This window comes from Marmota flaviventris, chromosome 12 (assembly GCF_047511675.1).
Source record: "Marmota flaviventris isolate mMarFla1 chromosome 12, mMarFla1.hap1, whole genome shotgun sequence".
Lineage (NCBI taxonomy): Eukaryota > Metazoa > Chordata > Mammalia > Rodentia > Sciuridae > Marmota > Marmota flaviventris.
Window position 1 is genome coordinate 21,881,617 of NC_092509.1, and position 21,404 is coordinate 21,903,020.

Genomic DNA, 21,404 nt, shown 5'->3' on the forward strand with positions numbered 1-21,404 from the left:
GGAAGATAGAAGAGAGCAACATGAGAGGGAGGTGGCAACCCTGTTTTATATTGCATGAAAAGAGCATTTCTCTGAGAAATAACATCTGAATGTCAAGGAGAAGCCGTCATTTTGAAGTTTGTAGCGGGAGCCTTTAAGAAAGGAATAGATCATTTAAGGGCCCAAAGGAAAGAAATGAATTTGCAACATATAAGGAAAAAAAAGCCTAGTGTGGGAAAGTGCAGGGAATAAGAGAGAGGCTCATGTAAGATAATGAGAGATGGATGGGGAATAGGCAAGGGAAGATCTTGTAGGCCACAGTTAGAATGAAACCCAGAGTGGATTGGCCTGTTCCTCTGTGGTGAAGCCAGGCAGCTCAGTAATGCAGCCAATCCAGAAGAAGCAGGAGAGCTCACAGAAGATTGCTCTTCTCTGGGGAAGGATAGTGAATCCTGGAATTAGCCCCCAAAGAAACGTGACTGGCTATACCAGATGAACCAGTCATCCTTGGTCATGTATAAGGAGGGAACATTATTTGCCAGAAATGTCCACGTGTTTGCTGTTTTTCTGATTTGAGTTTCATTTTGTTAACTGGTTTCTCCATGACATCAAGGCAAGGGGCAAGAAACTTTATGATAGGACTCAGGTGGACAAATGTTGAATAATGTTCTTATATGCAAGTCTAGACATATGAATCATCTGCCTGTTTACATGGATATAGACGAGGAACAGGAGATATGTCTTAGCTCAGGCTGCCATAATGAAGTACCACAGAATAGGTGACTTAATCAATAGACATTTGTTTTATGTTCTTGGTTGGAAGTCTAAGAATAAGGTGGCGGTATAGTCCATTCCTGATGAGGAACCAGCTTTCTGGCTTGCAGACAGTCACCTCCTCTTTGTGTCTTAACATGCAAGGAGTTAGAGCCTGGTGAAATCTCCTCTTATAAAGACAATAATCCTTTTGGATGAGGGCCCCAACCTTATAACCTCATTAACCCTAATTGCTTCTTTACACCAAACAGTCACATTTGGGGTTTGAGTTTCAATTTACAAGTTTCAGAGGGACATACAGTTTAGTCTGTAGTAATATGATAATTGATTTTTGTTTCATTTATGTATATCTTCCTGCTTTTCTGAAATAATGTGTTTCTTAAAGTATCTGTTGCATTAAAAAGAGTTGATGCCTGGACACTAGCTCCTCTCACTCTGGGTCAGCACAGTGTGCTTGGTTGTGGGAATTGGTGATGCAGGGAGTTTGGGCGTGTACATGTATAGATTTTGGATTAGTTTATGGTAGACTTAGTTTGACCTCTGTTGATTTAGCTTTGTCATCTTGGTGACTTGGAGGCTGCTTTGATTTCTTGTGTCTGTAATCATATTAGTCACAATAGCACCTTTCCTTTAGAAGCTTAAACACTTTTAAACCAGCATTACTTTACAAGACATGGGCAGCAATGGAACTGTTTAGAAAGATGAGGACATTAGGTTTATCAACAAGGTTGTATTATGAGAAAGGGACTCTCATTGCTGGGAGCAGAGTTTATAATTGTTTTCCCCTGGTTCTTACTGCTTCTTTGATTGTCTCTTAAGGTCACAGCTAGTGCTCTTGTTGCCTAAAGGGCATGTCCTGGTCTCACTCTCCTTTTGATGTTCCACATAGAAGCAACGCACCTTTTTTAGAACTGTGTGTCCCGGAGAGTATGTTTGTCAGCTATAGAGATGATCTAAATTATTTTCTTTCCATCTTTGTCTCAAACGGTAATAGATACTTTCTTTTTAGAAATGATAAAGAGTTTAAATACATCTGAGAAAAAATAAGATACAAATTATGACTTAAATTTGAAAGTCTCTAAATCTGATTTTGTTCCCCATTAGGATTCATTACAACATTTTCTATTGCCTGTATCTTCAGGAGAATTCCTGTACTCAGGCCACCAAAGTTCAAGAGGAACCATCTGTGTGGCCAGGGTATGTATATATTATGAATGTTTGTGTGTGGTTTTTCTTCTGTTTGTGACTCTTTCTCATACACACATAAGGAAAGTTGTTTGCTTTAACAGCTTTATTGAGGCATAATTTACATTATGTAAATTTCTGCCTTTGTAAGAGTGTATTCAGTGATTTTAAAGATTTACTGAGTTGTTTAACCAGCCTCACAATCTAGGGTATTTTTGTCCCTCTAAGAGGAGGCCTGAGTCAACTTTCATTTATGCAGTTTGCCTATTTTAGGTTGTCTGATTTCTGTTCTTTAATGATTATAGAAAGAAGACCATCCAGCTTACACATGAGCAACAACTGATTCTAAACCATAAGATGGAGCCTCTACAGGTGGTAAAAATTATGGCATTTGCAGGTAAGGAGCTCATCTTAGTTTCTGGAATAGAGCATCAGGTTCACAATGTCATTGTTTCCTGCCTGTTACCACTACATCTCTTTATTGCTACCTGCCAGAGCATCTGTACCGTGATTTTTTTTTTTTTTGGTGGTGCTGAGCAAGGAACCCAGGGCCTCACGCTAGGGAAGCCCCCTAGCACTCAGCCACATTCCCAGCTCTATACCTTTATCTTTTATCAAATTACCTTGGTCAAATAATCTCAAAAGTGATTGTCCAAGGACTCCTTGTTTTCTCTTATTACTCCAGGGAACATCCACACTGGAATTCCTATTTGGACAAGTAGCACATAGGAATTCGTTTTTGGGGTCTATCACTGGGATTGATTGAGCCAGTCATTTATCATTGCACATGTACAGTCACCATTTGCTTTTGGCAGAGGCAGGACATGTTAATCTGCTCAAAGGGTTTCAGTAGCTCCCTGATTTTGCAGGGTATTTTCTAAAGGGCCCTCCCTCTATGTGGTTCTAGCTATTTTCCTAAATATGTTGTCACTGTGGGTCCCTCAGATCAGCTGAGCTGATCTCCTTACAGTCTCTCAGGTACTTGGTTAGTCTTTTGTTTGAAACTTTGTGCTATTTTCTTTATCTGTAATCCCTTCCTTCTACTATTCTTCCTGACTGTTCTGCTAACAACAATTTATTAAATGCCTTTAGTGTGCCTGCAGATTGCTTGTCCTAGCAACATTCTATAAGGTTGGTTAGTTATTCTTACTTTATGGATAAAGTAATTAAAGCTCATATTTGTTCCAGGTCAAATAAGCAAGTCAATGATAGAGCCAGAATGCAAAGCTTTAGAGAAGCTTCTCTTTGGAGAAAGAAATGTCTTCTTCCCTTTCCTCTCTCTTCCCTGCTTTTTCTCCTCTTCCTCCCTTGCCCCCCACCCTACTTTTCTCCGTCTTCTTTGCCATGCTCTGTTAACTTGCACCATCTGTTTCTTCTTGATTAAGCCTTCTTCAAGAGTTTGAGCTCTAAATATACATTTGCTGAACTCTAACTAATCTTCTTTTAATTACTTGGTCCCTGAATATTGTATAGTAACAATAGCCAACTCAGGTGTGTTTATCAGTATTCCACATGACTTCATCAATCTTCAGAACAGTCCTGTTAAGTAGAGTAAGAAGTACCATTTTTGTTCTTTGACAGGTGAGTTTTTTTGTTGTTTCTAACCCATATTCTTTTTCAATATACTGTGTTATCAATATCCTCTGATTTTGTTGTCACTTATTTCACCTTGTATTGGTATGTTATTCCCAACTAGATTGTAGCATATGTTTTTTAATATCTCATATTGCTTAGCATGCAGCTGAATATAGAGTAGATGCTCAATAAATACTTATTAAATTAAAGGTAGATGAAATAACTGAATAATTGAAAGAATCATGGAGAGGTGAAATAGACAAGAGAGTTCAGAATAGATCAGAAGAATCCTTGAGTCCCATTTACATATTCTTCTTTAGAGGTTTAAATGGCAGTTAGGTTGGCCATAGCTGCCCTTTACTGAGTTCCTGCTGCTGGGTAGTTGATGATTAATTTTGCCCTTATAAATGTCACAGTTCAGTGTCCCCACATATTGCTAAGGAGCAAACTGAAGCTCCAGCAAGATCTGCTGGAGACAAAATCCCAGCCCACCTTAATCTGACTTAAAATTTGCTGCTCTCTTCGTGGCACCACTTTTATCAGTATTGAAAACTTGTCCCTGTCTTAGTCTCAAGCCTGAGGTGGGATAAGTCTGAACAAGACCTTATGGGCATCCTTTGGCATGTTTTCCCTGGTCAGAGGGTCACATCCTCTCCTCTTGGCTTCCACAGGCACTGGGAAGACCTCTACCCTGGTCAAGTACGCTGAGAAGTGGTCTGAGAGCAGGTTTCTGTATGTAACGTTCAACAAGAGCATCGCAAAGCAGGCTGAGCTCGTTTTTCCCAGCAATGTCATCTGTAAAACCTTTCATTCCATGGCCTATGGACACGTTGGGCGGAAGTGAGCATTGCCAGGGATGGTGTCATTGTCAGTTCTTTTGCTCTTTTCGCATGATGATTATTGATCACATATGAACGTGCCCCATAACTCTAAGAAAATGTAATGCTGTTATCTCTGTTTGCAGGGAGGAGATAGATAGCTCTACCGATACGTACTTTTATCCTGTAAAATAATTTACATATAGCAGTACCTTATTGAGGGTGCATTCATTTTTCTGAAACTGAAGCATAGGAAGTCAAAATGTCTTGTTTAAAATTCAGGCTATCCTATATCCTGATTAGTTTTTGGCTTTCCTTAAAAATGTGGGTGGAGAGAAGGCTCAGCTGAGGTTTCATGGACATGAAGGTTTCAAGAAGCTTTGAGTCCTTTTGGGAGTCACTTAAGAGTATAGACCATACCTTGTGATGATGGTATCTCTGTGAACTGATCCTCTTCTAGGTTGTGGTATGTGATTTCCTAAAAGCCTGGTGTAAGCCCTTTCAAATCAGACATGGATCTTGCAGAACTCCTATAGCTTTTAAACATTCTGTCTCACCTGTATATAACACCTGGAGTGACTTTCTGGTGTCTCTGGAAATAATGGGGGAGACAGGGAGACACTCAGCACATTTGCAATAAAGCCAATTGCTATTCATTTGGGATGTGCATTACAGGTACCAGCTGAAGAAGAAGTTGAATCTCTTTAAGTTAACACCCTTTATGGTTAATTCCGTCCTTGCTGAAGGGAAAGGTGGATTCATAAGGGCCAAGCTAGTGTGTAAGACTTTAGAAAACTTCTTTGCTTCGGCTGATGAAGAGCTGACAATTGATCATGTGCCTATTTGGTGTAAGAACAGCCAAGGACAGAGAGTCATGGTTGAACAGAGTGAGAAGCTGGTAAGTATCTAAATGTCTTAAACATTAGCAATCCGATATGGTTTCTGTTTTTTCACTTCTTTAGAACTGCTCATAGGAAGTTGAAGATAAGCAAGGTAAGTCTGTGGGCCTTTCCTGACACCTGTGAATTGTATGGTATTCATAGACATGTCACTTAATCCTTGTAGTAGTCCTCCCTTTTAACAGATGAGAACAGGTATTGTGTGACCTCCCACAGTTTATAAGAGCTGGTTGTGAGATGTTCTGGACCCAGAATCTGATCTTATATATAGATTTACTAGTGGAAAAATCTATATCTTCTGTGACGCTATCATGTCTTTTCAATTGTTCATCATTTAAAAAAAATTTTATTAATTTTTTGGTACTGGGGATTGAACCCAGGGCACTTTATCACTAAGCTGCATCCCTAGACCTTTTTATTTTTTATTTTGAGATAGGGTCTAAATTGCTGAGGTTGGCCTCTTACTGGGCTTATAAGTGTGGACCACTGTGCCTGGCCTTTGCATTCTTTTTTGAATTAAAGTGTCAGTCATAAATTTAGAAAAACATTTGGACTATTTTGTTGTTTCAGCTGTTGTGATCTCTAATCTTTTCTCTGCCATGCCTGGATGGCTTTAACTTACCACTCATTTCTGTCCTCTAGACCCTTCCTGAAGTTCAAACATTACTGTGGGATCCTAGGAGTTTAAGGAGGTGCCTGGCCTCTCTGTTTTGTGATGATGCCTTTGCTCCACTAAGTGAAAATGTGATTTTAGTCTTTTCTGGGCCCTTAAACTTTGGTTTACTATATCACGTGCTTTCTAGAATGGTGTCCTTGAAGCAAGCCGACTCTGGGACAACATGCGGAAGCTAGGGGAATGCAAAGAAGAGGCTTACCAAATGACTCATGATGGTAGGCAAGTTTCCAGACATTGGTGTCTTATAAATACAACTGCTTCCCTTGTGAGTTATAACTCTTGCTCCCTTCTTTCAGGCTATTTGAAACTCTGGCAGCTGAGCAAGCCTTTGCTTGCCTCTTTTGACGCCATCTTTGTGGATGAGGCCCAGGACTGTACCCCAGGTGATAAACTATTCAGGACATCAGTAGTCTCAAATACGTAGAAACAGCATCATGATTATGTAAGAGGACATATGTGTGGAATAAGTTGATTATTCTTATTTGTGATAAAGAAGAGGAACAAATACTAGTCATTCAGAAATCCCTTTTATTTGACTTAGGAGTTCAACAGTTGTCTTGTTTCCCTTACCCAGAACAGGTTTATCTTTCTCCCTATGTTTTGCTGAAATTGTTCTTAAAGTGGTAACTGAGTAGGGCATCAGATGATATGATAGGGACTTAAATTTATGCTAAGTAGGAAAAGGTGGGCAATTTAGAGTGAAATTTGTTTTGTGTTGTATATTTCTCTTTTTTATGGTTTTTTTTTTAGTTGTAGTTGGACACAATGTCTTTGTTTTTATTTATTTATTTTTTTATATGGTGCTGAGGATCCAACCCAGGGCCTTGCACGCACTAGGTGAGCACTCTACCGCTGAGCCCCAGCCCCTTGTGTTGTAGATTTCTAAAGTGGCTACCAGAGAATAGACAGTATTATGAACATGATTTTTAGGTAATTTTGGGGTGTTATTAAAGACTGAGGACAATTTATCTCATTTTATATTTCTCTCTTATATTTCTTAGACTCTATAGTTCACTTAGGACTAAAAGTAATCTGCATTCCAAGGACCAGGAAATATTCTTTTTTCCATTACAGAATTATTTTTTTGATTGAATGCCTGTTCTGCAGGAAAAGACAACTTTGTTATCCATTGTTGGCTGGCTTATTTTTGTGAAAGCATTCTTATGCTTTTCTTTCTTACATACAGTTTCTTTTTGCTATGTATGTTGAACTCCTTAAGATTTCTCACTATTTGCTTTATTGGTTTCAGCTATCATGAATATAGTTCTATCTCAGCCATGTGGGAAGATCTTTGTAGGGGACCCACACCAACAGATCTATACCTTCCGTGGTGCAGTCAATGCTCTGTTCACAGTTCCCCACACACACGTCTTCTATCTCACACAGGTAAGAGCTCTGTCTGCTTCTGAGTCCCCAGGAGCATATAAGCAAGCATTGTATTTATCCTCCTAGTTTTTTATGTGCCAGGCACTGTGCAGGTAATACGCTAGGTTCACAGTACATAGCCTGTCCTTACTGCTAAGCAGTAGTTCTCAAAGCGAGGTTCTCGGGAGGTCAGCAGAGTCAAAACTTTTCATAATAGTTATTTGCCTTTTCTGCTTTGTTGACACTTTGTGCTAATGAATCAAGGCCTTGGCACCAAACTGGACTAGCAGTTACATTCTTTCAATACATTCAGAGTTAAAGAATATAAAAAAGCATTTCACTTAAGAATGACCTTCGTGATGAAGCAAGCCATAATGATTAAATTTCATGACCTGATGACCCTTGAGTACATGTCCTTAATATTCTGTGTGCCGACGTGAGAAGTACATACAAAGCATTTCCACTAAAGATTGAAGCCCATTGGTGTCCTAGGAAAAATACTGTTTTAGTTGAGTTGTGGGCTAAACTTTTTTCTTGTATGGTTTTTTACTTGAAAGAATAACTGACAGACCATCTGTGGTTATTTGGAATTGAGTGTTTGGCATTTTCTCAAAGATGAGTGAGATGAGCAGTGACTTCAGGAAACTAGATAAGTGTGTGTTGCCAAAGATAAAATGCTTACTTTCAAGTAAAATTAAAATTTAGCAAACCATGCATCTGCCACAGTGAATATGACATACTCACAGTGTCTGCAATTATGCAAAAAGGTGATGAAATATTCTTACCTTTCCTATTAAGCATTTGTGTGAGGCTGAATTTGCTTCATAAACTTCAGCCAAGATAATGTATCACAACTGACTGAATGCAGATGTAAGTATGAAATGCTGGGTGTTAAAAAGATTTGTAAAAAAAATGTTACTGTGCCCTCTTGTTAATATTTTTTTGAAAAATATACTTATGATTTTAAAAAGTGTTCTTTACACTATCACGCAATGCGTTTTTATGATTTTTAAATGGATTCAAGTGTCTACTGTGGTATAGCTCACATAAATAAGTTCTTTGGAAGCCTAAGTATTTTGTGAAAATGTGAAGGGTCCTGAGACTAGCTGTTGAGAATCACTGCTTTTAATAAACTCTCTATCCCTAGAGGAGATGTGTGTCGTTTGTATTAAAGTGTAAACTTCACTGTTTTGTTATGTTATTGAGAGGTCTGTGGACTTCTCTGTGACTATTCTGTTGAGTTCCTATCTGCTGTAGTGATTTAGGGTGGCATTAGTTCAGAATAGTTTTGTTTTTAATTGACATTTTTTTTTTTGGAACAATTTCAGATTTACAAACAACTTGAGATGATAGTACAGAAGGTTTTCATATACCCTGTCCTCAGTTTCCCCTACTTTTTTAAAAAATATATTTTTTTTAGTTTTAGGTGGACACAATATCTTTATTTTTTTATTTTTATTTTTTATGTGGTGCTGAGGATCAAACTCAGTGCTTCATGTGTGCTAGGTGAGCACTCTACCACTTGAACCACAATTCCAGCCCCTCCCCCTCCCCCTCCCCTACTTTTTTAAAAAATTGATTTATTAAATATACGACAGTGGAATGCATTACAATTCTTATTACACATATAGAGCACAATTTTTCATATCTTTGTATATAAAGTGTGTTCATGCCAATTCATGTCTTTATACGTGTACTTTTTTTTGCATTTTAATTCTTATTACACACATATACCACAATTTTTCATATCTCTGTTGTATATAAAGTATGTAGACACCCAGTTCGTGTCTTCATACATGTACTTTGGATAATGATGTCCATCACATTCCACCATCCTTGCTAATCCCCTGCCCACTCCCTTTCCCTCCCTCCCCTCTTCCCTATCTAAAGTTAATCTATTCCTCCCATGCTCCCCCTCCCTACCCCACTATGAATCAGCCTCCTTATATCAGAGAAAACATTTGGCGTTTGTTTTTTTGGGATTGGCTAACTTCACTTAGCATTATCTTCTCCAACGCCATCCATTTACCTGCAATGCCATGATTTTATTCTCTTTTATTGCTGAGTAAAATTCTATTGTATACATATGCCACATTTTTTTTATCCATTCATCCACCTCCCCTACAAATAATGAACAAGTATTGATACATCATTACAAAACTAAAGTCCATAGTTTATTCATATTGTTAGTTTTTGAGTAGTGTCTCTGGCTGGTCCAGGATCCCATCTAGGGTAACACATTACATATAATTGTGTTTTATTTGGCTTTTCTTGGAAAAGACTGTGACAGTTTTTCAGACTTTCCTTGTTTTTGATGACCTTAATAATTTTGAGAAGTACTGGGCAGATATTTTTAATGTGCTCTGTACTGGAATTTGTTTTTAAATTTTTTGTTTTAATTAGTTATTCATGACAGTAGAATACATTTATGCACTTTGATATACATAGATAGGATATAATTTCTCATTTTTCTGAGTGTACATGTTGTAGAATAATATTGGTCATGTAGTCACATATATACATAAAGTAATAATGTCTGTTTGGTTTTCTCTCTTATCCCCACATCCCCTCCCCTCCCCTCCCATCACTTCCCTCTATCTAATCTAAGGTAACACTAGTCTTCTCTAGTGCCCCCACCACCTTATTGTGAATTAGCATCCGCATATTAGAGAAAACATTAGGCCTTTGATTTTTTGGGATTGGCTTATTTCGCTTAGTATGATATTCTCCAACTCCATCTATTTACTGGGCAAATGCCATAATTTTATTCTTCTTTAAAGCTGAGAAATATTCCATTGAATATATATGTGCCACATTTTCTTTATTCATTCTTCTACTGAAGGACACCTAGATTGGTTCCATAGTTTAGCTGTTGTGAATTGAGCTGCTATAAACATTGAAGTAGCTGCATTACTGTAGTATGCTAATTTTAAGTCCTTTGGGTATAAACTGAGTCGCGGGACAGGTGGGTCAAATGGTGGTTCCATTCCAGGTTTTCTGAGGAATCTCCATACTGCTTTCCATAGTGGTTGTATCAATTTGCAGTCCCACCAGCAACGTATGAGTGTACCTTTTTCCCCACATCCTTGCCAACATTTATTGTTGCCTGTATTCTCAATGATTGCCATTCTGACAGGGGTGAGATGAAATCTTAGTTTTGATTTGCATTTCTCTAATTGCTAGAGATGTTGAACACTTTTTCATATATTTGTTGATCGATTGTATTTCTTCTTCTGTGAAGTGTCTGTTCACTTCCTTAGCGCATTTATTGATTGGGTTATTTGTTTTTTGATGTTAAGTGTTTTGAGTTCTTCAGATATCCTAGAGATGAATGCTTTATTGGAGGTGCATGTGGTAAAGATTTTCTTCTGATCCGTTGGCTCTTTCCTCACATTATTGATTGTTTCCTTTGCTAAGAAGCTTTTTAATTTGAATCCATTTCATTTTTGATTCTTGATTTTACTTCTTGTACTGGAATTTTTGAGGATTTTTTTTTCCTCATGGTTACACTAGGGTTCTAGTTTAGGGAGGAAGGCCACAGAGGTAAAAGTGACATTTTTATCACATGGTATCAAAGGTTCACATTATCATTATGGGGTAGGACTGGATATTGACCTTGATCGTCTGGCCAGGGTTGTGTTTGTCCGGTTTCACCACTGTAAAGCTGTTCTTCTCCCTGCTGCATGCTGGGGAAGGAAGTCCCTATACTGAGCCCACACTTGAGAACCAAGTATTGGAATATCTTTATAAACTATTTGGAATTGTGAAGGTACATCTTTGTTCCACATGTATATTGTTCTTCTCTTCTGGTAGCAAGGAAATGGTAAAATAAAAGTGTTTGGAAAAGATTAATCTAGCAGAGGGGGAGAGAATCATTTGTCAGGGAGGAGATTGGAGGTAAGAGGCCAAATAGGTGAGACGTGAAGTATGTGAGTCCAGCAAAGCTAGTGGCAGGAATAAGAAAAGATAATATAGATAGGGTGATAAAGCATTGTCAAAATTTGGTTATGGGGGTAAGTGAGGAGAGAAATAGGTCATTTCAGGGTTTCAAGATAGAAAGTGCTATCATTAACACTTAGTGATTTTTTGATTGCCAGGCTCCTGTTTGGGTACAGATAGTTTTATTTATTGGGAATTTCCACACCCGCTTCCTATGTAGAATGAGTCAGGCCTTGGCAGTGATAGAAGTGAGCCCACATGCATTGAGGTGGGTTGCTAATTCCTTTTATTTTTCCAACAGAGTTTTAGATTTGGTGTGGAAATAGCTTATGTGGGAGCTACTATCTTGGATGTCTGCAAGAGAGTGAGGAAAAAGACTTTGGTTGGAGGAAACCATCAGAGTAAGGTTTTCAGTAGCTCTCCTTTTGTTAACAAAATTAGTTATCCTTTTTGTTTTGATTTGTCATTGAGTTTGTGCTCTTTCTTCAAAGGTGGCATTAGGGGTGATGCCAAGGGACAAGTGGCTCTGTTGTCTCGGACCAATGCTAATGTGTTTGATGAAGCTGTACGGGTGACTGAAGGAGAAGTACCTTCAAGGATACATTTGATTGGGGTAAGAGTAAATCTGTGTTGACTGCTTCATTCACAGAAACATTACAGAGAAACATAGCCAATGAAAATGTTCAACCTCATTAGACTGATAATGCAGGAAAGCATTTGGGTTTTTGACTCTTCACCAGGCTGCACTGAGACTCAAGTCTTTACTTCTGGCCATTCTAATTATACTAGAAAATATTCCTAATAAGTGAAACCCCATAAAGACTGAGGATCTTTTCCTCTACTCTTTGAAAAATGAAGTTCTTCTTTAAATTTGACTGTGCAGTCAGGCTGCTGGCCACCTGTGGTTTTTCTGATTGTGTGTTGTCAATTAGTATGAGAACAGCTGAGCTGACAGCACCAGTTAACTCTGCAACACATGGGGTTCAACACCTGGGTTCTAGCTCTGGCTCTGTCACTGACCTGTGTGGCTTGGGGCAAGTCACAACTTCTGTGTGCCTCATTCTCTCCATCTCTAAGGTAAAAACAGTTCCTTTCCTTTACCTGTTTCACAGGGAAGTTAGGATTAAATGACATGTTTACAGCACTCTTAACTCTGAAGCAGAACTATGACTATAAGTTATTTATTTATGAAAAAAAATATTTTTCAGGGCCTACTATGCTAGACAGCCAATGAATAGTGAATGAAAATCAAATAGTGTTTTAATTTTTCTTTCTTTTTTAAATAAAAATGATACAATCATGTTATAGAAACTTTGGAACTAAAAGTAAGAATCATAAAATACAAGTATTTCATATAATAATTATGATTTTTGCTAATTATTTTTGTCTTTGTCCTTAATGTGTGTTTTTGCATAAATGGTGTGCGTAAAAATGCATACGATTTTTCACTCAACACATAGACTTATTTTCTTTCATTGCTGTTGTGATGGCTTTATAATATCCTGTAGAAGACACAGCGTAATCTAGCCACTTTCATTATTGTAAGAGAATAATATTTTTTGGAATCTCTATGCCAGGCATGATATAAAGTAAGTTGTTTTCATTCCCTCTCTTATCTCTATTCATTGCCTGTCTCATGTGTTATTGATCACATCTCTAGTTGTGAGGTATAATGTACATCATTTTATTTTAGTGTCCTTTTTATGTCAGTGTTTTACATGTCTCTCCTCAAAATATGAAAAGCCCTCGGAATGAGGAGCCCTTGTCTTACGCCTCCTGTGCCAGGCATGGTGTGCCACAAGTGCTGGAGCCAGGCCAGTGCTCAGCAGGTCCTCCTCAGGTAGAACAGTGTTAAGCCATGGCATAAGCAGGCCCTTCCTCCAAGAGCCAGCTTTTAGAATCATAGAATTATCTGGACCTGTAGGTATTCTCTGGTTCTTTCTCAAAACAAACAGTGGTGGTAAGTACTCAACCCTTTGGATTCAGTTATCATTTGTATTCTTCCTTGCAACCATTTCACATTCCTGGAGAATAGACTTAAATTGCCCTTTTATTGATGAGAAAACAACATGCGGCTATATTTTACCTTTCTTAAAAACACATGAAGAATTTGAGGTAGCAGGTACAACTTAAAATTTGATAATTCTGAGTTTCCAGGCCACATTATATCCCAATGCTTTGCAGTTATGAAGTTCCCCACTCACTGTGATGCTTTGGGTGCAATTTGAGATACATTTCCAAGAAACTACCTCATTTCAAAATCCCACACCCACATTTGCTTTATTTTGTTTTGTTAAGAAAACAAAACAAGACAAAATAAAACAAAAATCCCACCAAAAAACTTTTTCAGGGGATTAAATCATTTGGATTGGACAGAATCATTGATATTTGGATCCTTCTTCAGCCAGAGGAAGAACGGAAGAAACGTGAGTACCTACCTGGCTTTGGAGCAGTGGAAGGCAGCACTGGAGAGACAGGGATGGGGAAGGCACAGGTCAGTCTTGGACAGTGTTCTTGTCCTTCCTGAGAAGGGCAGCTAGTGTTGCTCTTTTCCCTTGAAGAGGGGGATGCCTGAGGCCTTCGGTTTTTAGAGGTACTGACAGACTTTTCCAGGACCACCTCTTGGTGGTCTCATTACTTGCCAGCATTGGTCCCAGAGGCTGTCTTCCCCGACATCGTTCTGTATGCCTGGGCAGCTTTACACATTAATATTCTGTGTGGGCCCCAGATGATATGTTCTGGTATTTCTATGGTGCTTTCCTTTCCCTTTTCATGACGCTATCCCAGATCCCTGTGAAGTAGGTGAGGATCTAGAGTATAGGGCTCTGGATCCTCAGTTGGAGACGGAGAGGCTGCTGCACTGACTTGCCCAGGGACACACAGTGAGGTAGTGATGCAGTCAGGACTGGAACCTGGGTCTTCCACATCTCAGAGCACCCACTGTTGTGTTGGTTAGGAATGTGCAGCTAGAGTCAGGGGAGCCTGCACCTGCTGACTGTATGTGTTCTCCTCAGAAAACCTCGTCATTAAAGACAGATTCATCCGAAGGTGGGTACACAAAGAAGGCTTCAGTGGCTTCAAGAGGTATGTGACTGCTGCTGAGGACAAGGAGCTTGAAGCAAAGATCGCGGTGGTTGAAAAGTATAGCACCAGAATCCCAGAACTGGTGGAAAGGATAGGAAAGTGCCATATAGAAGACTGGGACTTTGCAGGTGAGGAAAGTACTTGGTTCTTGCCTCCCTTCAAGAGGAGGTGGGATGTTCTTCTTACCTGCATGAAATAGCTATGACCTTGGATGGCTGTTTATGAGAAAAGGGACAAGGCCCCAGGTTCAATTCCCGTCTCCACATAAAATAAATAAGTACTAAATAAGTAGAAAGGAGAGCCATAGGGCTCTTTATTGCTGTTCCGCTTCCAAGTCAGTAGAATGGGATTTTTTAGTCCTAGCTCCTCCATCTGTGATGTTAGGCAAACCAAGCAGCCTCTTCTGGGCCTCTGTCCTACCTGTGTAACATGCAAGGGTAGGGACAGTCACTCTGTGCTACAGATGTGATTCCTGAGGTACTTCTGGGACTCATTTTCTACTTTTCTTCTCAATCCCCTCCCTTCCCACTTTTTGGGCCCTAGTTTCCTCCTCCTCTTCCCACAGAGCTGCATGCAGAAAACAAACTTTTCTCTGTTCTTTTCCTTCAAAGTCCCCATCTAACTGAGCACTGTATTTTTGTTCTAGAGTACATTTTGGGCACTGTGCACAAAGCCAAAGGCTTGGAGTTCGATACCGTGCACGTTTTGGATGATTTTGTGAAAGTGCCTTGTGCCAGGCATAATCTTGCCCAGCTTCCTCACTTCAGAGTTGGTAAGGACATTGGTTGCTCTTGGGATACCCTTAGTTTAGTAGTTAGGAGATGACTGGATGGCTCCTTGTGACTGCCTTGGTTTTGATCGGGTGGTTGTGGCCTCCTGGTAGGTTTCTTCTATAAGAAGAGAAACACCTCCTAGTTCTAAACTTTTGACTCTTAACACGATGGTTCTTAGAAAAATCAAACTGTAAACTGTCACAGGGCCTCCTGTCTTAGGGTTATGCTCACAGTGGCCCTGCAACACACATCTCTTCACCTTCACGTTGTCATCAGCAGCTATTAGGTGCCCCCGCTTCAGAAAAGCTTTTAAAGCTTTCCATTCACTTGCTTTCCAAGGTGTTTTTTCTTTCATTAATTCCCTTTCCTTTTATTTAAAAAAATCAGAAAATCATAAGAAGTTGAGCTAGCACTCTTTATCATTTGTCTACTTTTTAATAAATTTATACTCAAGGCTAGTTGTTAAACTCTAAACATTGGTACTTTGTTTGAATTTGAATCTTGGAATAAAAACATTTGAAGTGATGAAAATAAAAAACTGACATTCCTTCTCTGTAGCCATAAATCAGAACATAAATCAGAGTGGAAGAAGGGAGTAGGTACTGTTGAGAGAGATCATCTGCTTTTGGGGGGATGAGGGGGCAGATATTTATTTTGCTGCTACTGTTTCTCCCCCTTCTGGTTTATATTTACATACTTTTTCCTTCCTTCCTTCCCTCCCTCCCTCCCTCCCTCCCTGAATTGAACTCAAAGGCATTCAACCCCAGAGCCACATCCCCAGCCCTATTTTGTATTTTATTTAGAGACAGGGTCTCACTGAGTTGCCTATCGCTTCACTTTTGCTGAGGCTGACTTAGAACTCGTGAGCCTGCTGTCTCACCCTTCTGAGCCCCTGGGATTACAGGCATGTGCCACCATGCCTGGCCATACTTTTTTTTTGATGACTGCTTTTTTGAGATATAATCTCCATGCCACATAGTCCACCCATTTAAATTGTACAGTTCAGTGGCTTTCACTCTGTTTAAAGACCAGCTGCTCTGTTGTGCTCGGTATTGAGACTGAGATGAGAGGGATAAGCAGACTTACAAATGTGGTTTTTCTTTCCTGGTTGTCCTGTGCCAATGTAAGGTGTTTCCAGATTGGGCTGTCAGTACAGAGACAGCAAAAGGAAATGGAAAGAGCCCCGGCATTGGAGACTGTAGACTTGAATCTAGTTCTGGCTTCTTTTTTTATCACTTAACACCTGTAAAATGCAATTTCTCCATTTGCCTCACAGGTGTTGTGAGCAGAACTGGAATCAGTAGCCATCTGGTTCATTGCAGATATTGAGTAATCAATCAGCATATTCCCAGCATTTACTGTAGCCGGGCTCAAAAAACCAGTATTTTGTACCACTAGTGTGCAAAGTTTCTGTTTGCTTTTGCAGTTGATATTTATAGGAAAATTCTGTAGCTGTATATAACAAATCTTGAGTGAATTGACTGGGTGGGTCGTGACTGAGGGGTTGAAAACTCTTAGATGGGAATACAAGTTTTCCTAAGCAAGCTTTTGAGTTGATTTTTCCCCCTTTCTTTAGAGTCATTTTCTGAGGATGAATGGAATTTACTCTATGTTGCAGTAACTCGTGCCAAGAAACGTCTCATAATGACCAAATCACTGGAAAACATTTTGACTTTGGCTGGGGTAAGAGGAATGCAAAACGTTTGGACTTTATTTGGTTTGAATGAGAGTTCCACCTGTAGGCCTTTGCAGGGCTTTGGATCAGGATGTCAAACGAGAAGGAAAGGTTTCTTCAGTGTACAGAGGCCAGTCATTAGAGCAAGAGGTGTTCAAACCATTAACAAAAGTGTGTTTCCTTTCCAGATTCTTTCCCAGTTCAATTTTAAAAGGTCTATTTAAAATGTCAACTGTTTTCATGTGTTTTTTAATTTATTTTTTGCTCAGTCGTCAACACTGTTAGGAGAAAAATCAGCAAGAATGTTTTCTGCATCTAAACTTCTACCTCCCATTCCCTGTTCCTTTTGAAATATCAGCTGCTGCTGCCACCTGTAGAGTTTTCCAGAAGGGATTAGTCCTTCCAGGAGGAATTAAGCATGCAGGTACCTGACCTAAGTCACAGGCTGAGATGCAGAAAAGCGAGCTCATTCACACACACACACCTCTCTTTACTCCCCATAAACAACTCTGTCCCTACTCTCCTTTCTTGTTTCTATCATTCCTGCCTTTTGCAGTCAGGAGTATGAATGATTGCATCTTTTCAACCTTGTTGGAATAGTCAACAAATCTGAGCTAACGGTAATTGCTTAGTCCATCTTTTCCTGAACCAAAGATACTCAAGCCTGAAATCCAAACTTTAGCCATAAAACTTAATAGAAATACTGTTTTTTTTTTTTTTTTAGTGGTCTTCGTAACATAAGATTTTGTACAACAGGATGCTTTATTCAAAGAGCTATATTGTGCTTTTTCAAGGAGGTGAGACAGGTGGAGCTGTAGTGTCTAAACATTGCTACTAATGACTGGATTATACAGTAAACAGTATAGTGAGTGATGTTCAAAGTCTCAAGAGTTGTCAGTGGTGGTAAAACAACTTTGATAGTCATACTTTGAATATTTTTAATAACATTTCCCTTATTTTATTGGTATGTTATTATTGTGCATAATGGTGGGATCTTGTTACATATATTCATACATGCACACATTATAACAATATCATCTAGCCAATATCAGCCAATATTCTTTCCCAATATTTCCCCTTTCATTTCTCTCCTCCCTCCACTGACCCCTTCCCTTTTCTCCACTGATCTCTCTTTGATTTTCATGAGATCCGCCCCCAACTTTCTTCTCCTTTTTCCTGTTAGCTTCCACATATGAGAGAAAACTTTTAGGATCCTTGATCTTTTGAGTCACTTAACAAGATTGTCAGGTTCCATCCATTTTCCTTCAAATAACATTTATTTCATTCAAATAACATTATTTCATTCTTCTTTATGGCAGAATAAAACTCCATTGTGTATATATACCACATTTTATTTATCTATTCTTCCATTGACAGAAACCTAGACTTTTCTATAGTTTGGCTATTATGTGTGTATTCCTGTAGTATGATGACTTTAATTCTTCAGGGTAAATATGAGAAATGGGATAGCTGGGTCATATAGTGGTTCCATACCTAGTCTTTTGAGAAAAATTCATACTGATTTTCTTAGTGATTGTACTAATTTACAATCCCACCAACAGTGTAAACGTGTTTTTTTCTCCACATTCTCTCCAGCGTTTATTATTATTTGTATTCTTGTTGTCTGCCATTCTGAATGTAGTTTTGAGTTGCATTTCCCCGGTTGCTGATGATGTTGAACATCTTTTCATATATTTTTGGATCATTTGTATTTCTTCTTTTGAGAAGTGTCTGTTTAATTCATTTACTTATCCATTGGGTCATTTGTACTTTTGGTGGGGTTTTTTTGAGTTCATTAGATGTTATGAATATAAATCCTCTATCAGAGATAACAGAGCTGAAGAGAACATATTATATCATATTATATTACAGAGTTATAGTAACAAAAACTGCATGGCTAGCAAGGATTTTTTCCCATTTTGTAGGTTCTTTTTTCACATTCTTGTTTCCTTTGTTGTGCAGAAGCTTATTAGTTTAATGCCATCCTAATTATTAACTCTTGGCATTATTTCCTGAGTTTTATAACGGAATCCTATAGAGAAAGTTGTGACCTGGGCCTATATGTTGGAGTGTTGACCCTATATTTTCTTCTATGAGTTACATAGTTTCTGGTCTAATTCTTAGGTCTTTGATCCATTTTGAGTTGACTTTTGTGCAGGTTGAGAGAAGGATCTAGTCTCACTCTTCTACATATGGATAACCAATTTTTCTAGCACTGTTTGTTAAAAGGCTTTCTTTTTTCCAGTGTATGGTTTTGGCACCCTTGTCAAGGATCCAGTGACTGTTTGTGTGGGTTTGTGTCGGTGTCTTCTGTACTCTACCATTGGTTTCTGTTTTTATGCCAGTACCATGCAATTTTTTTTTTTTTTTTTTTGGGTGGTGCTGGGGACTGAACCCAGGGCTTTGTGCATGTGAGGCAGGTACTCTACCAACTGAGCTACATCCCCAGCCCACCATGCAGTTTTTGTTACTATAGTTTCTTGTGTTATCTCCAGCATTACTTTTTTAGCTTAGAATTGCTTTGGTTATTCTGGGTATTTTTATTCTTCCAAATGAATTTTAGGACTGTTTTTCTAGAGCTGGGGCATGGTAGCTCACTCCAGTAATCCTAGTGGTTCTGAAGTCTGAGGCAGCAGGATCTCAAGTTCATAGCCAGCCTCAGCAACTTAGCCAGGCCCTTGCTGTCATAAATCCTGTGTCTACATTAAGAGATAGAGGACAAATATATACGTAAATAGGCATTCTCTTCACATTTTTGAGGAGGATAGTATCAGCTTGAAAGGGAAAAGTATGCTTAAATGATAAGTCTTTTGCACAGCAAAAGATTAAGCCAGGCATGTGTGTGCCTGTAGCCCCAGCTATTGAGGAGGCTGAGGCAGGAGGATCACCTGAGCCAGTAGTTTGAAACCAGCCCGGGGAACATAGCAATACCCCATCTCAAAAAAACATCAAATTTATGGTTGCATTTTTATCACTTTTATGTTTCATGACTCCTTTGTCAATTTTCCTTTAAACCTCTATGAGATAGATGTATTTGGTGGTAAGAATGTTTTTGGAATTTGAACTCGGATACATTTTTCTTTAGGTACATTTCCACTTGGGCCTACCCTGACAACCCAAGCATCAGAACTTAGAACTGAAGCCCTTTTGCTTAGTTTGCATCTTTAGTGGCATCTGAGTCACCTGCATACTTTTTCTGAAAAAGGCTAGGAAGTAAATATTTTAGTCTTTGCCAGTCATATGGTCTCTATCACAGCTTTTCTGCTCTCCTGTTGTACCTCAAGGATAGCTATGGACACAAGCTACTGAATGAGTGTGTCTGTTCCAATAAAACTTTATTTGTAGAACCAAGTGCTTATATAGTTTGGCCTATTTGTAGTTTGCTGGTTTTAGTTTAGATCCAAGTCTGACTTTTCTTAATCTCTAAACCAGTACCCCAAGGGATTAAATGGAATAATAATCTTTATGTACAAATAATCTTGCCTATTATAGTCAATATTTATTATATTTTTACAAACTGTTGTACAGTTTTCTCCTAGAATTACTGATTAGCCGTTTAACAAAACTAAATTGTCTTATTGGTGGGTATTATAGAACAATAGTATCATTTGACAGCATGGGTAAAGTTGGATTTTTTTTAACTTATAAATAATGCTAAAAAGTTGAGAAAACAATACATTAAGCAACCATATACAAGTCACCCCTATAAATATTTGGAGTACTCATTTCTAAAAAACAGACTTTTTTCTCCATAACTACAGTGCCATTTTCACATTTTATGAAATTCATAATGATGTGTGGCTCCTACATGCCAATCTATAGTCATATTTTTATGATTATATAAAAAATGCCATTTTTACAATGGTTTGTTCAAATCAGGATCCAAATAAACATTTGGTTGTTAGTCTCTTGCTTGATTCAGAGGAGTCTAGTACCCCATCCCCCCTTCTAATGCCCCTCTCTTATTGAAGAAACTGGGTCAGTTGTCCTGTGGAATGGTCCATATTATAGATTTGTTTCCTGTGTGGTTGTGTAACTTAAAAGAACAATCAAGGCTTGCTGTTGGAGAAAATGCCCCTTTATTGAGGAACAGCTCTGCATATTTATAGAGCCGGGGGCGGTTTGACAGTTATGACGGTTTAATGGTTGAAGGGTTTGACAATTGGCTGGGGTGCTTTCTGATTGGTGGGTAAGGATCATGTGATCCAGCAGGGCTAGTCTGATTGGTGGGTAAGGATCATGTGAGCCAGCAAGATTTACCATTGGACGGCAGGATCATGTGAGCCAGCAGGGCTCACCATTGGACGGCAGGATCATGTGAGCCAGCAGGGCTCACCACTGGATGGCTCTTCTTGGGGGATGGGGAAGTTAGTCTTTGGAGTCCGGTGGACTCCCAGCATAACTTGTTCTACCATTGCTTAACCTGGATTTCCTGTAACTGGAGGTTAGCCACAGAAGTTTCCCTAGATTCAGGCTTAACTTTTTTTTTGGCAGGAATGCTCCATGATAGGGATTGTGTACTGTGTCTCCTCAATCCAGAGGCACATGGTATCAGGGTATCCTTTGCCCTTTCAGTGATGCTGAGATGGTCTCTCATATGAAATTTATAATAATGTGCAGCCCCTAACACCAATCCATAATCATACTTTTATAGTTGTGTGA

The 21,404-nt window shown here is 38.9% G+C and overlaps 1 protein-coding gene across 2 annotated transcripts in view; it reads left to right on the plus strand.

The window, feature by feature from the left end:
• Fbh1 (F-box DNA helicase 1) overlaps positions 1-21,404 on the plus strand; it is a 49,515-nt gene that overhangs the window by 21,089 nt on the left and 7,022 nt on the right. For both annotated transcript variants that reach the window (XM_027944831.3, XM_027944832.2), the window contains 13 exons: positions 1,858-1,950; positions 2,244-2,335; positions 4,185-4,353; positions 5,007-5,229; positions 6,034-6,121; positions 6,203-6,289; positions 7,156-7,292; positions 11,512-11,611; positions 11,702-11,823; positions 13,561-13,636; positions 14,225-14,422; positions 14,941-15,066; positions 16,644-16,750. In XM_027944831.3, the coding sequence (XP_027800632.2) occupies positions 1,858-1,950; positions 2,244-2,335; positions 4,185-4,353; positions 5,007-5,229; positions 6,034-6,121; positions 6,203-6,289; positions 7,156-7,292; positions 11,512-11,611; positions 11,702-11,823; positions 13,561-13,636; positions 14,225-14,422; positions 14,941-15,066; positions 16,644-16,750 (1,618 nt within the window). The remainder of the gene's footprint in view (positions 1-1,857; positions 1,951-2,243; positions 2,336-4,184; positions 4,354-5,006; positions 5,230-6,033; positions 6,122-6,202; positions 6,290-7,155; positions 7,293-11,511; positions 11,612-11,701; positions 11,824-13,560; positions 13,637-14,224; positions 14,423-14,940; positions 15,067-16,643; positions 16,751-21,404) is intronic.